A 16055-nucleotide genomic window follows, 5' to 3' on the forward strand; every position below is an offset into this window, starting at 1 on the left:
CTTTCGAAATATTGGATCCCTCTTTGTTTAGCATTGCCACTAATCACAGCAGCATTTCATCTTCCCTCTTCCTCAGACACCACTTTGCCCAGATCCCTCAGCCTGTGTCCAGTCCAGCCTGTCAAGGACAGACTCTCCCCTCCAGCACCCAAATTCACCCACTCCCTCCTCCACCCCCAGGTTGCCATGAGGTTACACTTCAGAGCCATTCCCTAAAAATCTGTGTGCTGATCACCCTTCCTGACCTGTGCAAGGTGTTCTCTCTTCCAGGACCGTTTTGTTTCGTGTGAAAAGGGGGTGGGGGTGGACTGGGTGAGGAGCAGCAGCAGGACTGAGCTGTGACTGCACCAGCACAGCTCTGCAGTGTTGGAGTTGGGGGTGCTGAGTTAAAGCCATGCATGGGTGATGGCTGTGAGTCAGCTGGGGTTTGGAGTGCAGGAGTTTAGCACTCTAATCCTGACTGGCAGTTGGAAGGTTGGTGGTTTCCAACACAGTGCACCGAGTAGCTGATTTCTCTCGGGTGAAACAATGCCCCAGTGTGTCTGGGCTGCCTCTACAGAGCCAATAAATCTGTTTTGTTTTGTTTTTCTCCCTCCTTTTCTCTCTCTCTTCCCCCTCCTCCAGGCCAGGACCCACTCCTATTGCTGAAAACCCTTCAGCTTCTCTGGACAAAGCAAGAGCTGAGGAAGGTAAGGCTGAGCCCCCTCGGTGACATGCAGAGCATGTCCAGGCACAGGTCAGACCCACAGTCCTTCACTACTCTTTCATTCCAGCACACAGGGGAAGAGTCTGTGCATTTGCAGCTACAAGTGAAAAGAAAAGGTACTCTGTGTGATGTGGAGCAGCTCAGGGGCTCCTATAAAAGAACTGGAGTTTACAGGGCTGAGTTACAGAGGGAAAAAAAATCAAAGTTGCTTTTGTTTTGTTTTAAACACTTTTTTGTCCATTAAATGGAGGATCTTCGGGGAGGGGGAAGAATACTTCTAGTAGCTGAAAAAAATGAGGGTTGAAGTCGGTAGAGAAGTGCTCTTTGCCAAGTGGAATGATATCAAAGCTTTCCTATTCAAAGTGGGTTTTTTTCTGATTTGGTTTGTCTTTGCCTTTTAGAGTGGTGAATTTACACTGCTTGGCTAAAATTAGTGCAGTATTTTTATACAGCAACCTATGGGCTCTACATGGAGATTTCTGTTAGGGAGTAAAATATATTTCATCTAAATCTTGGAGCTTGAAAACTAACAAAACCAGTAGATGAATTGGCTGAGTGGTGAGTTTCCCGTGTTTAACTCTCCACTGTTCAGGCAGGTTCACAACTGAGATGGTTTCTTTTCTAAAAGACCCAGGACCCTGCATCTCCCCACATAACCACATGGAATGTGTCCTGTGTGGAATGGCCAGCATGGCTGAGGACCTGGTGTATGTGCTCCATCCTGGGTGTCTGGAGTGTTTAGTCATTGTCCTTGTCTGCTGCACTTAGACTTTCCATTACTGGTAGTCTGTGGTTCCCAGCTGGAAGTATTAAACAACTGGAAACCCAGTGTGAGAGGTGCCTTTCCAAATGGTCACTCACCAAGGGAGATTTGAGCTCAGCAACTCTAAAGACTAGAGCTTTCCATCAAGTTTTGTTACAGTTGGAGGAAAAAAAATATTATCCTTTAGGTCTTGAAGTCAGTTAATCCCACAAAACAACAGTAGGAAAGGGTAATCATCAAAATTCTTTGCACTGGGTACCCTGGGATCTGTGTGTGGATTGAGAAGAAAAATACTCTGGAGATGACAAAGCCTCCCATGGACATGTCGTTGACCAGAAAACACCAGAGCATTCCTGCAGGAGGTGGAAAAGCTGGAGGATCCCCAGGACTCACACTTGCAGCTCCATGTGTTCAGTTGGTTTGTTTCTGTAATGGTCACAGAATGACAGAATCACAGACTGGTTTGGGTTGGAAGGGACCTTAAAGCTCATCTCATTCCAACCTGCCATGGGCAGGGACACCTTCCACTAGCCCAGGTTGCTCCAAGCTCTCTCCAACCTGGCCTTGGACACTTCCAGGGATCCAGGGGCAGCCACAGCTTCTCTGGGCAACCTGTGCCAGGGCCTCCCCACCCTCACAGGGAACATTTCTTTCCCAATATCCCATCTAACCCTGCCCTCTGGCAGTGGGAAGCCATTGCCCCTTGTCCTGTCCCTCCATCCCTTGTCCCAGGTCCCTCTCCAGCTCTCCTGGAGCCCCTTTAGACACCGGAAGGGGCTCTCAGGTCTCCCTGGAGCCTTTTCTTCTCCAGGTGAACACCCCCAGCTCTTCCAGCCTGGCTCCAGAGCAGAGGGGCTCCAGCCTCCTGACCAACTTAGTGGCCTCCTCTAGATTCATTCCAACAGGTCCATGTCTTTCTTGTGTTGGTCATTCCAGTGGGATGCGGCATTGCAGGACATGCAGCTGCAGCTCCCAGTGGCGTTTGCAGGTCCCCCTCCGGGCAGTGCTGTGGGGGTGCTGGCACAGGCAGGAGTATGTTTCTCCACCTGGAGGATGCATTTCTGACCCCCAGTGAACCCTTTTTGGAACGATGAGGAGGCCTGTGGTGGGACCAGCTGGTGAGGGAAGCTCAGCAGGAATGTCCCAGTGGGTTCTGACATATGCTGGTCACGCTGTGACTGAGATGGGCTGATCCCTGCCTAGGGCCATGCACCCACAGCAAGTGTAGACTCTTAAGGGGCAGGGCTGCCCTGCCCTCTCTGTGCAGCTCAGGAGTGTTGTGCTGCTGCTGCCACCCCAATGTCCAGCCCAAATAACTGAGGGAAGTTGGTTTAAATACAGCTCAGTCTGCTCCACTGCCAGGAAAATGGCAGGAGCTTCTTTGCCTCTCGCTGTGTGTGCCTGTAAGTGAATATTGTCTGTGAACTTGGGAGAATCAGCCCTTGGTCTCAAATCAGTGACCATGGGCAGGAGAGTGTCTGCCATGGCATGACCTCAGTTCTGGAACGTGGGTATAACAAATGGTCATTTCCTACATAGGAAAGACGGTTCTGGAATAACCAGGAAGCATCCACAGACTGCCTGGAGCTGTGTGACTGGAAATAAGGGACCAAAGCTGAATGAAGAAGTGTGTAGTTTGAGCATCAGCAACATTTTCCTATTCCCATGATCTGTCAGGCTGTAGAAATCCCCCAAGGAGCATTCCCTGCCATGGGAATCAATTGAAATGGAAATGGCAGTTATGTCTGAGAGGAATCCTTCTCTGGCAGAGGGATGAGCCAGGGAGCACAGCACTCTTTCCTCTCTGATTTGGGTGTCTCATGCCCTTTCTGGTTTTGCTTTTTCCCCTCAGACTACACACCTCATGGTTGAAGGCTTCAGCTTGCTCCGAGGGCTGCAGGGAGGCTTTTTCCCAGCTTGTCCTGGCCTGGCTGGTACCAAGGCCAGATTCAGTCCAGATGAGCACAGTTCATGCTGCTGGCAGTGGGGTCAGTGCTGGGAGCTGCTCTGCCCGTGCCAGCAGGACCTGGTGTCTGCTGGAACCCAGCCCGCCGAAGCCCAGACTCGGACTCCAGCCCAAGGAGGAGTTGAGCAGTGTGGTGGAAGCTCTGAATGTGCTGAAGTGGGGCTTTGGGGGGAAAAAAGCCATTTCTAAGCAGTGCAATTGAGTTGGCAAGTTGCTTTGTTTTCCTTTGGCTGTTGTATTGGATGTTTGTGGTTGGATAAGAGCTCGGCTTTGCTTTCTGCAGCATCTCCCAGTGAAGTTGAAGTGAATTCTTGCCACAGGGAAAATTACTTGCAGGGAGAAATCTCTTATCTGAAGTCACATCTTTGTTAGTCATCAGCTTTTTCATGCTGCCTTTGATACTCTAGTGAGAAAGAAACAGTTTCTGTCGTAAACGATAGGTTCTGTGGTTTTTCCAGACATGAAAGACACTCTGGAAAATGACTGTCTTCCAGTAAATATTGTCGATGAATAAAAAGAACAAATTCATTGGCAGATTTTCTGTAGATTTTCTTTTGTTTTCCATGTCGTTCTTCAAACTTTATGTTGTTTCCATTGGAAGCTCTGACTGGGGCCATGATATACAGTAAATTACAAGTGCTGGCTGCAGCAGGAATGAGCATCTTTTGGATTTGGCTTTTTAGACAGAAAAGAAAGAGAGCAGCTGCTCTCAGTGATTTCTTGTTTTCTGTCTCTGCCTTTGCCCTCCTCCACGCTGGTGCATGTACCATGCAGTGAGAGGTCCTGTGTGGGTACTGAGGATGCCACTTCCTCACCCTGCCAACCCTCCCAGCTCCTTGGAAACTACTTCTAATGTAAACATTATAGAGATATTGCTCAGTACTGCTAATTTATCACTTCTACCAGATGGGTAGTAAGTAGCCTATTAACATTCACAAAGTGAGGGTCCAATTCCTTCACGTTTCTAAACACATCACCCTGGGATTCCTAAGATTTATGGCATGGAGTTTTCCCATGTTCCAAGCCCCTTTGCAGGGCCTTTAGGCTCTCGGAGGTGTGCGATGCCTGCCGTGCGGGGGCTACTGTAGGTGGTCAGCAGAGAATACCCTGCTCAGGGAGGTTTGGGGACAGGAGCACAGATTTGGAGAATGGCAGTCTGACAGAGTTTGAACTCGGATATTCATTCATTTGACCCTGTGTGCAAAATCCAAACTATTTGAGATTCCCAAATGTTCCAATTACGCTGAGGAGCCATTGTGGCTGAAGTGGGGATAAGGTCAAATGTGCAAGTTTGTGGTGCAAGAATGAGGAGGTTCATACACTGTGCTCATGTAGGTCTGTTAGAAGATGAGCAGGTTTTTGAACCCAATTCTCTACCTTCGGTATTGCCATTTTCCTAATAACACCCCTCTCTCCAGCTCTCTTCTTTTCTCCCCCTCCCCCAAATCCCAAGCCCCTTTGTCTGCCCCACAGAACAACTTCTCTGTCTTTATGGGATAATTAGTGTGGACAATTGCTGCTTTTCCCATTGGGTTTGAGGTGCAGTGAGCCATGAAGGAATCTGTAATGACATGAAAAGTCACTGGAGGCGCGGATGGTGGCTGAATAGCAACAGTTACCTCTCTGAATAGATTAAATTTAAAAAAATAAAGCTTGTGTTCAGCTGGGGGAAGGGAGGATTCACTAATCTTTTTGTACGTGACAATGTGGTTTTGTATCTCAGCAGCTCAAGGAAGAAATCAGGCGGGGCTTTGCCGGACTGGAGGACCCTTTGGCAGGACTCCTGGCCATGCTGGAGAACAGCAGTGATTGGAAGGGGAAAGGGCATTCCCTGGGGTATTACATCACCACAGAGCTGCAGCTTTGGATAGAAGAGCATCCTGCTGTTCCACAGGTTAGAAGAGAGTTGGGAGAGAGGAGAGAGCGACTGATTTTAATGTGCCTCAAGTATCTCCACTTTCACTTTATTCCATAGTCCAGCATCTTCTCTGTAGCCTTATACACAGTGTGACAAGGTGTGAAGCTTACTGAGATGTTGTTGTCTGTGGCATGCTGGTCTGAAAATGAAATCATATTGGAAGCTGTGATGCCAGAGCTCTGTTTCCCTTCCCAAGTTGGGCTTTCCAGCTCTCCAGATCAAACCACTTCGATGGAGCGTTGATCTTGCAGCCTTTCCGGGCTGGAGGCTCTCCCACTGGAACTCACATCTTGCTGTCAGGATAAACCCAATTGCAATAATCTGCTCTGTGTGTTCTTCCAGCTCTGCAAATAGAAGCCAGTTACTGTAGGATTGCTTAACTCCTGCCATATGGTGGGAATGCAGAAAATGGGAACAGTCTGCCTTTTCAGCAGCCGAATGATTAGTTCTGTAATGTTGGGTCATCAGATTATACTTCCTAATGTTTACCATTCCTTCTGCCTTTACATATTCTGACCTATACGGAAAAGAGATTTTCTCTTTCCTATAAGCTGTTGGCTCGGAACTGCAGGATACTTTTATATTGTGTTGCTTCCTTTCACATTTTTCCAAATGGCTCTGGTTTAGATGTCGAGCTCTGCCATTACAAGATCTACAAAGTGCTACTGCCACTGAATTCCTGTGTCACCAGTGTGGGAATTGTTGTGTCATGATATGATCATGTGGGAAACACAAGGATTAATACCTGTGTCTGTGCATCTTTGATGGTGCTTTGCTTTTCCTTGCCCTTCTTGCACCCAGGAGCAAGCCTGGGAGTGAAATGGAATTCTTATACCTGACAGGTGAGATCTCCCTTGGAGGGGAGTCTCTGGATTCAAAGATTTTTCTGCTGAGAACTAGAGAGGAGAATTTCTGAAGAGCTGTGCAAGTTCAGAGGGCATTTTTTCCAGTTTCAGATTTTACTTTGCACAAGGCCATATCCCTCTCCAGAATTATCCCGTAAACTCTTCATGTTTTTGAATTGGATGCTGTGAAAATAACGTATATCATATTGTTCTGATTTGTGCTTGCAGACTCCGTGGGGAAATCGGAGAATCCCTTCCAAAGGAATTGGCTTATTCTGTTTAAACAAGCTGCATTTCCCACTGCTGTTGAATCTCAACCATCTTTACTAAACCCGTGTTGATTTTGGTTTTGGTTTTTTTCAAGTCTGGCATTGAGCTGAAGAAGCTGCAGGCCGTGTGCTCAGAATCCTCTCCCAGTGCCCAGCTAATCTGCTTGACCCCCTGATCAGCATTTACCAGCTCCACACAGCAGACCGGAACTATTTGCTTGAACATGTCAGTCATCTTTATCTCAAGGGCGATTACAAAGAGGTGGGTCATGTCTTTCAAATAAATTTACCTTCCCAGCTCTCTGTGAATGTCTGTGTCCTTGTTTTTTGGATGCATTTCAATGTGAATTCCGTTTCATCCAGCAGCTGCCACACTGTGAATGCTGCAGCTTAGCAGGCTCTTCCCCTGTACAGGAGCTATGTCCAGCCTCAGCTTTTCTGCTGGCTGAGTACAGAATGCCAGGGAATCCTCCCTCCCTTCCTTCTCTGACCTTTGAAAGTAATAGGTTAATAGGGTTTAATTTAGAGAATTTAAGGGGATGGTTGTGTTCTTTTTTGTTTTCCTTTTCCCTAGCAAGAAAAGAAAGGATTTTAGTAGGCAGTCATAGACCTGCTGTGTTATCTCCAGCCTGCCTGCAGCCAGAGGGCTTGGAAAACTCAGTGATTGCCCCAACCTCAATTCTCAGCTGGAGGAGTTTTGAAGCCTCTTTACCAGTGAGGCTCATATTCAAACTGTGTAACTGATCCAGGCAGGAGTTCACTGCACCCAGGAGCCTGTGTGTTCTACCCTGGGGTTACAGCACTGCAGCATCTCTGGCATCACGGATATACCTTGGTGGCCTTGGGAGTTCTCACGTTCTCATGAGCAAACTACAATAGTGTCAGTGCTTTAGATGAGATATTAGGGAGGAATGTGAGGGTGGGGAGGCCCTGGCCCAGGCTGCCCAGTGAAGCTGTGGCTGCCTCATCCCTGGGAGTGTCCAAGGCCAGGTTGGACGGGGCTTGGAGCAACCTGGGCTAGTGGAAGGTGTCCCTGCCCATGGCAGGGGGTGGAACTGGGTGGTCTTGAGGGACCCTCCCAACCATTCTATGATCTTTCTGTTTTAAAGACAAAAACTATAGGTTTCTTTTTCTCCCAGGAAGGTGGTTCACTTGGATAGTGTAGAACAGCTTGATCTTGTTTAGCAAAAGGAAAATCTCAAGTAGCAGTATTAAAAATCCTGTTCTTCTGTAAAGCTGAATTCCCAAGTGAGATCCTGGAATTCCATTCATGTTGATTTCTTTGAATACTGAACAAAGATATTTTGTATTTGGTTCAAAATTCCCAGGTAGCTGCTGGAGACTCACTCTTTTGCTCAAAAAGTTTTTGAATGTGTTTGACTGTTGTAACAATATTGTCCTATTTGACTATATTCAAGTGGGATTTTTAAGTTCATGGCTCCAAAGATATTTGTTGTTTTCATGAGAAACAAAGTTCTTTCTAGGTCTGGTTTTGGAAAGCTGTAAATTTTTTTGTGGAATTGTTTTTCTGTTCTTTCTTCCTCAGCAGAGCTCATTTGCTGCTCATTCCCAGTGTGAAGAACAGGAAACCTCAACAGCTTCTCACTCTCAGCCATAACTTTCTTCTAGTTTTGTTTTGTTACCAGACGGATGAATAGAAATATCTTCAAAAATAACAGGAAATCTTTTACTGCCCTTGGGGACTGAACATACCTCAGTTCACAACAAATAACCCCAAACAACCTGGAGCTCAGGCTCTGAGCACTGCAGTGGGCTGAGGGTGTCTGTCCATCCTGCTATTCCTCATCTCTCAGCTGGAGCAGTGAAGCAGATTCACATGTAGGATTTTTGGCTCTTCAGTCTCTCACCTGAAAGGACAGAAACCTATGCAAATCCTGGCTGCCATTATTTATTTTCTTGCTGTGTTTGCAATAAGACACTGGGTGTTTTACAGTTCAGTACTTATAAAAAGAGTAAGAGAGACTTTGCACGGGCAGAAAGTGATAGGACAAGGGGCAATGTTTTAAACTAAAAGAGGAGAAATGTAAATTAGTTTGTGGGAGGAAATTCCTCCCTGTGAGGGGGGGAGGCCCTGGCACAGGTTGCCCAGAGAAGCTGTGGCTGCCCCTGGATCCCTGGAAGTGTCCAAGGGCCAGGTTGGATGGGGCTTGGAGCAACCTGGGCTAGTGGAAGGTGTCCCTGCCCATGGCAGGGGGTGGGATGAGATGTGCTTCCAACCCAAACCAGTCTGTGGTTCCAGGACTTATTTTAGGGAAGATTATTCCCTTTGTCTGTGGTTTGCCAACCGTGGATTTCCACATCTCTGCCCAGAGGGTTAAGGCTCCCTTCCCTCATGGAGGTTTTGGAGAAAGTTTCCTTTGGCAAATGAGATCCCAGAGCTCCCTGGGCATGGCCGTGGCAGTTATTTGTTTCTGAAGTGAATCCAGCCCTCCCTTGCGCCTGGTTTTAGCGGAGCTGGCGGGAGGCTGAGCAGGGTCAGGACACTGTGGGAGGGCAGTGGTGGGACAGGGGGCAGGGGGGTGCCCAACCGTGCCCAGGCGGTGCCAGGCCCGGGACGATGGCACGGGTGGAGTGACTCGGTGCTGGTTTGGCAGCTCCAGCTGTGGTGAGGAGGCACCTGCTGGGCCAGTGGATGGCACTAGTGCTCCCGGGATGCAGGAAAACAGCGGGTACGGCGGCTTGGGAAAAAGCAGGGATGTGTAAGTGGGGGTTGAGGTGTCTGGGCTGTTTGGAGGTTTATCCATCCTGTTGTGAGTGGAGTGAGCAGCTGCTGGAGGAGCACCAGGCTCTGTGAGCAGAGTGAGGGGCTCCCAGCTCTGCCCATCATGGCCCCCACAGTGTGGGGAGATGGGAGGGTTTGGCATTCCCACTCAGGGAGTTCCAGGTGAAGTGTAGCAGCTTTGTCCCCTTCCTAGAATCCCTCCAAAGCCAGCCATGGCTCCATGCTGCCCTCAGCCTGGGCTGTGCCAGTGGTGCCAGAGCCCAGCCATGCTGCCAGGAGGATATGGTGTGGGAGGGCTTTGGGGGAACATGGTGTGGGAAGAGTGATGGGTGCTGGGAGATGTGGTGTGGGAAGGGCTCTGGGTGCTGGGGGCTGTGGTGTGGGAAGGGCTCTGGGTGCGGGGCCGGGACAATGCGGGGATTCAGCAGACCGGGGGTAATGCAGCGCGAGCGGGGCTGCGAGAGGCCCTGAATAGGCCAGGCTGTGCTGGAGAAGAATGAGGGGTAGGCAGAAGGCAAGCTAGTGTTTCATGGTCATCTTATGTTACACTTCAGCCTTTCAAAGAGTGTCTGGAGCTGGTTGAATGAACCTCTCTTGCACTGCAAATGCGAGAGCCCAGAGACAAAGGGGACTCTTGTCACTCGCAGGCCCCTTTGGGGAATAAAAGCCATTGTCACATGAACAGGGGCAGTCTGGCAGGCTGTGCATGCTTCAGTGCCCCATGATATCGCTAAGTCTCAGCAGAAATCACATTCAGGGCCCTGTCAGCTTTGATTAGCGGGGTCTCATGACTTAATGTGCTGCGATATTTCATGTCTAAGGGTGGCGGCTGTCTTTCTGGGGGATGAATGCCCTCTATTGTCCACTGAGTTATTTTATTTACATTTTTTTAAACAGCTTATAAAGGTAAAAAGATAGCTGTGCTTAAAGAAAAAAATCAAATTCCTTTGCTTCTGGATCAGCAGTGAGTGCTGCTCAGGTCAGATACAGTGAAACTTGTTTTCACAGTCAGCATCAAAGTTCTCGTCTTGTTTAACAACTTTATAGTAAATTCTGAACAGGTGGCAGTGGAGCTGGGTTTAGGAAGGAAACAATAAATAATCTTTTTAGCCTCTGACAACCAGAAATATTCTTGGGCCTGAGAGACCTCCCACTCCAGCCTCTCTGTGTCGGTGATTCGCAGCATTTCTCTCCCCTTCATCACTTTGCTTCTTAAACAAGAATATTGGATGAAACTGGTAGCATTTTGTTTTTAAGAGGCTTTTCGGTTGCTGTTCATTCAGATTTCTCTGTTTTCAAAAGCAGAGTATATTTTCTTTACTAATGTTTCATCCATTAATTTCTACATATAAGGAAGGATCATTCCATATGTGAAATTTGATTAATGTTTGCTCTTTCAATTACGATAATGTGGGTTATCTATTCGAGTTCAGTAGTTAAAATTTGCCATAAAATATGTTGGAGTACCCAGAGAAAAAGCTGTTTAGAGACAGAATTTCAAGTTTTTGTCAGCAATACATACTCCTGCAGATGTAATAGAAAGGGGGATGATTGACCAGAGTTAAACTTAAAGGAGCACAAATACTCAAAGGTGTAACAATGACCAGTTCAATCCCCACCATGACCTTCACTTTCAGTGCTATGATGCTTTGAACACCAAGTTAGGGATGTTGGTGTTTGTAGTCCTACTTCATACGTAGTGCTGGAGTGCATACAATGTATCGTTGCAGATCTGTCAGTAGAGATCAGTGTTAGCATTGATCAGATTCTGGATTCCTTCACTCTGACTTTTTTTGGGCTGTTCTCAGGCCAGGGAAATGTCTCTGATACTGCTGCTTCCCTCCATTCACCACCTTAATTATACAAAGGCTTGTTCAACTTTTGCTGTGTTTTAAAGCATGTGCATTTGACTTTCCTTGTTTCTTTTAAATTGAGAATTATAATGGATAGGAAAACTAAGGAAAATGTTACAGCAGTTTTTTCTCACTTAAAGATGATGATGTTAGTCTCAACCGTTTTTTTCCTATTAACTTGCTCTGCTGCTCAAGGGCAGCTTTACTGGCACGTTTCCTGCCAGATGATGCCACTCCAGAGCAGAGGGAGCCAAACCCACAGGCCATGCATGGGCCACTGCCACCTGCTCCCGACCCTGCGGCTTTGGGAGTGGCTCTGCTCTTGGCCTCTGCCTGGGGAATGGCGGGGAAGGAGCTTGAATGATGCTGGGAAATCGTAAATGAGATGGTAGTGTTCTGCTCCTCCTGCCAGCACTTCTGGGCTCTGGGAGAAGCCGGGAGGATGAGCAGCAGATCCAGCCGCGCAGAGAATGTGGATCTGGGAAGGTGTGTGGCCTGAGCCCACAGGAGCCTTGGGCAGTGCTCCAAGGGAGTGCTCAAGGGGGCACTGACCAGTTAAACCCCATTTAAAACTGCTGAGTGACCTGAGGAAGACAAATCATAGAAGTGTTGGTCTCAGTTGCCTCCTCCCCTCACCTGTGCACAGGCATATTCCAACCTTGACTTTTACTTCTCCACCTCAAATCCCTTAGCTAGGAGTAACCTGTCACTGCTTCATGTAGATGGTCCTACTCCTTCATAGTCCCTTGAGAGTGGACCTGAGAAATCTTGTGTTTTCCTCATTTCTGCAGACCTTCTCCTCAGCCAGCTGTGTGTGTCGAGTGCCTTTGAGCAGGAAGCAATCAACCATCGAACCTGATGTCATACACTGTGCAGGGATGCACTCAGAACTCCAGCAAAGCTGATGAGCCACAAGTTTGAAATGAGTGATTCCAAAACACAAACCAGATGTGCCCAGTGATTAATACCTGATGTGCCTTTTACTCAGTTATTTCTACCATTATCCAAGCTTTGATGACTGTGATTTTCCTGGAGGTAACACTGGATCCTCCTCTTCAAAGTCTGGTTCTGTTGTTTGGTTTATTCTATGGGTTTTCAGAAATTCGTTTGCTTTGGTTTAGAAATAGTGCACTAAGTCAGGCACAGACTTATTACCCTTGTGCTGTCCCAGCTTGCAAGCAGAGCTAAGTAACACAGGAGTCACAGAACCACTGGTATCTGTCGTGCATCACCACTCCAAGCAGTTCTACTGAAGAGGTTATTCTTCTGATGTGAACCCCACTGTGGGAAAATTGCTTAAATTGTCAGTGTAGACACCACCCAAATGCACATGCCCTTGCAGATAAGATCTTGTGTGGCTTCCTGCACCTCATGCTGTACGTGGAAAGAATAGTCATTTTTAGATGAGACAGAGCCAATTGCATTCAAAACAAGCCAAGAGGATCAGCTGTTGGTGCAGGGTGCTCTGGGCCGTGCACTCACCTCGAACACTCCCCACTTTCCATGCTCTCAGTGTTGCAATCGCGTGACAAGAGGAGTGTTCTGGTGCTCGTGGCTGGGCCTCGACATGTCAAGTTTGGGAAACTTCCCCCATCCTTTGGTCAGTGCACCTACACACGGTTCAGGTAGAATTCAGTGTAGCTTTGGATCTCCCCTGGGCTCAGCCAGCCCTTTGCTATATTTTAGGTGTCTGTCCTTGGGAGACTAAACTGTTGCAAAATGTCCAAATAGGATTTTTACTTTCACCATCATTAAGTGAAAGAATGACCCAAAGCTCCCTGAGGATGAGAAGATTCAGGAGCTTTGATAGGATTTGAATTAGGTAATGGGCCATCAGCTTTTCTCCTGTACTAAGCAGTGGCTTCATCATGTAGCTCTCCTGTGTACACTTGGGGGTTCAAGGCAAGAGAGGGATCAGCGTTCCCCACGTTTGTTATCACCTGGGGTTTTAGTACAGGTTGAATATTGTTAGGTGCAGCAATAATGCTAATTATTGCTGTTATTAGATTACATACTAGAAACTCTCTGTGTATGAAATGTATTTTTTGTGAAAGGCTCCTTGTACCACCAGCCCCGACAATAAAACGTTCTCTTTGGAGTTTGAGGGTGTGAGTAGACCCTGATAAGCTGCCAGTATCTCAGCATTCCCAGAGCTTCCCCACGTTTCTGCATCCTAACTCGATTTTTTGCTCTTAATGGTCAGCTGGTGAAGTGGGGAGGGGGGTATCTGCTGCTGAGGATTTGTGTTGCCCCGCTGATCCAGCCTGAGGATCTACACTTGGATGAATGGGATGCCACCTTCCAGCTCCCCTGGCTCACCTTCCAGCCCAGCCTGGGAGTGCAGCACTGCAGGGGGGGAGTGCTGGTTCTGGGTGGGGAGGGGGATTCTCACCGTTCAATTACAGCCTCATTGAAGTGTTTGTTTTCTAACTACAAAATGAGCCTGCGAATGAGGTGTTGCTTTGCTGGAGATCTTATCAGTATAAACACACTGTTAAAATAGAGTCATTTTACACAAAACTTGTTTGTGGAGTGAAACAATTCAAAACACGATAATAACAAAACAAAATCTTAAAATAGCTCGAAGTTGAGACCACAGACACAGCTGCCAAGTGCTTTCATCTTTCTTACAGTTACTCATATCTCTCTATGCTATTCCCATTGTAAACACACTGATGTTATCTCTCTTGTCCTCCCTGTTCGGCTGCCAGCCCGTGTAACTGCACCCTGCGATCCAGCCTGGTGCTTGTTCCGGGGGCCCGGGTCATGCTGCTTCTTCCACGTTCAGTTCCAGGCATGGACAAGGTGCTGGTGTTCCCTGCTGAGGGAAGGTTCTGGCCAGCAGCACTGCTGGTGTGGCTGCTCCATCACCACTTTGAGCTGGAGGATGTAAATTGCTGTTAAAAACCAGCTTATGTAAAGCTTGGAACGCTGCCGAGCAGTGGGGGATTCGCTATCCTGGAACTGTTCAAAGAACATATGGATGTGGCACTTGGGGACATGGTTTAGTGGTGAACGTGGTGGCGGTGCTGGGTTGACGGTTGGACTTGGTAAACTTAAAGGTCTTTTCCAACCTTAAGGATTCTATGAATCTATGTGTGATCTGCTTGAAGTTCCTCTGGCCTCCAGCCCTGGTGTGGTGGAGCTGGGTCTGTCAGCCCTGGGGTGGAAAGGTGCAGGCTCTCCAATGCTCGGACAAACGAACATCTAACACCTACATCTACACCTTTGGTACAGGGTTGAATATCCAAACCAGGAAAAGAGGAAAACCCAAACCTGACACCATGCATGTTCATCTGATTAAGTCATCTGTACAGTTAATAGAGCTGGAGATAAAGCTCTGCCATTTAGATAACAGGGCTGCAATTAGGTTAATCTGAACATTAAAAAGCCATTAGGGAACCGCTGGATGTTGCACGTTAAAGCTAACGGTGCAATAAAGGTACTCACGAGATCAAATGGTGAAACAGGGTTTGGAGAGTTGCAAGTCTTTTTTTTTAATGATTTCTTTTAATTCAGCAAACTGAGGAGCTGGGGGAAAAACAAAACCAGCTGCCAAAGCTTTGGAGTCCCAAGTCCCTTCTTCAGGTCCAAACCAGAAGTAGCACCCTTCGACTTGTCTACCAGTGGAGAATAACACTCGGTTTGAACTTTGGGATGTTAAACTGATAATTTGAGAGAAAAGGAACTTGATGCTTGTGGAGCAGAGGAGCTACTGGCCTCTAAGAGGTGGAATAGTCTGGAGTAAAAGATTTGGCTGAGGTTTAGTTGGGCTGAACGATGCTCATGTACCTTTCTGTCCAGTACCCGTTTGTAGCAGTCTCTGTATTAATAGTGGTTTCTGCTTTTGTCACTTAAAGCTCCTCTCTTGATTTCTGTTTTGGGGATGAAGCCTTGGACTTTCAGTGTTCAAAAAACCAACCCCCCCCTAAAACCCCCCAAAACCAAAACCAAAACCAAAGCAAACATAAAAAACTAATGTTTTCCAGCTGCTAACTGGGACAGAAGGATTTAACAGCCGAACTTCCATGATGTGCATTGGTTTTCTGCTTTTGCACACTCAGTCTGTGGTGCAGTGGATGAAACACAGGCATGAATTCCCCAGAAAGTAACATAATCCCGGCTCCTGCCGTGAGCAAGGCTCAGATGAGCTGTGAGGTGTCTATGGGGCTCGGCTGGCTCTGCAGGAACATGTACTGCCAGTGATGGCTGAGTTCAGGTGTCACTCAAATGCTGGGAGAGATCACAGAAAATGGATTTCAGGGGTGTGCCTGCCCCCACTTAGGGTACTTTTTTGGTTAAATCTTTCTAGAAAGGTTTCATGCATGTGACGTGTAGTGGTGGGGGTTGTGTTTCCTTGGGGAAACGCACATCTGTTCCTGCATTATGTTTGCTTACATATTAGGGGGCCTATAAGAAAGATGGGGACAAACATTTTAGCAGGGCCTGCAGTGGTAGGAGGAGGGGTGATGGTTTTGAACTAACAGAGGGGAGATTTAGATTACATGTAAGGGATTTTTTTACAGTGAGGGTCGTGGTACACTGGCACAGATTGCCCAGAGAAGCTGTGGATATTCCATTCCTGGAAAAATTACAAGTCAGGCTGGATGGAGGCTCTGAGCACCCTGATCCAGATGAAGATGTCCCTGCTCACGGCAGGGGGGTTGGAACTAAACCATTCTATGATTCTACATTCTAACAAATAACGCACTTCTAAAATGCAGATCTTTCTCTCAAATCAAAATCCATCACAGAGAGCAGAGAAATCTGTGGAAGAGGAGAGCTTTTCCTCCAAGCCCTACCACACTGGTTTATCCACATTTGAGTAAACAGGCATTTGTGAACTCGGTGGGTTCCATGTAGTGCTCAGCATTACACACATGCTATGGCAGGGTTAGTGTTTTCAATACTGCTTAGAACCATTCTGGAAAATACAGCCTAACTTTGCAAAGCAGTTAGAAGAACACTTCTGTAAAACCTCCTCATTCCCTT

The 16055-nt window shown here is 47.4% G+C and overlaps 1 protein-coding gene across 1 annotated transcript in view; it reads left to right on the forward strand.

Annotated features, from left to right (window-relative positions):
• Nucleotides 1–16055, forward strand: part of EXD3 (exonuclease 3'-5' domain containing 3) — a 301394-nt gene that overhangs the window by 93515 nt on the left and 191824 nt on the right. Inside the window, 4 exon segments of the mRNA XM_032708164.1 lie at nt 625–689; nt 5159–5329; nt 6563–6587; nt 6590–6729. Of these exon segments, the coding sequence (XP_032564055.1) occupies nt 625–689; nt 5159–5329; nt 6563–6587; nt 6590–6729 (401 nt within the window).

This window comes from Chiroxiphia lanceolata, chromosome 21 (assembly GCF_009829145.1).
Source record: "Chiroxiphia lanceolata isolate bChiLan1 chromosome 21, bChiLan1.pri, whole genome shotgun sequence".
Classification (NCBI taxonomy): Eukaryota; Metazoa; Chordata; class Aves; order Passeriformes; family Pipridae; genus Chiroxiphia; species Chiroxiphia lanceolata.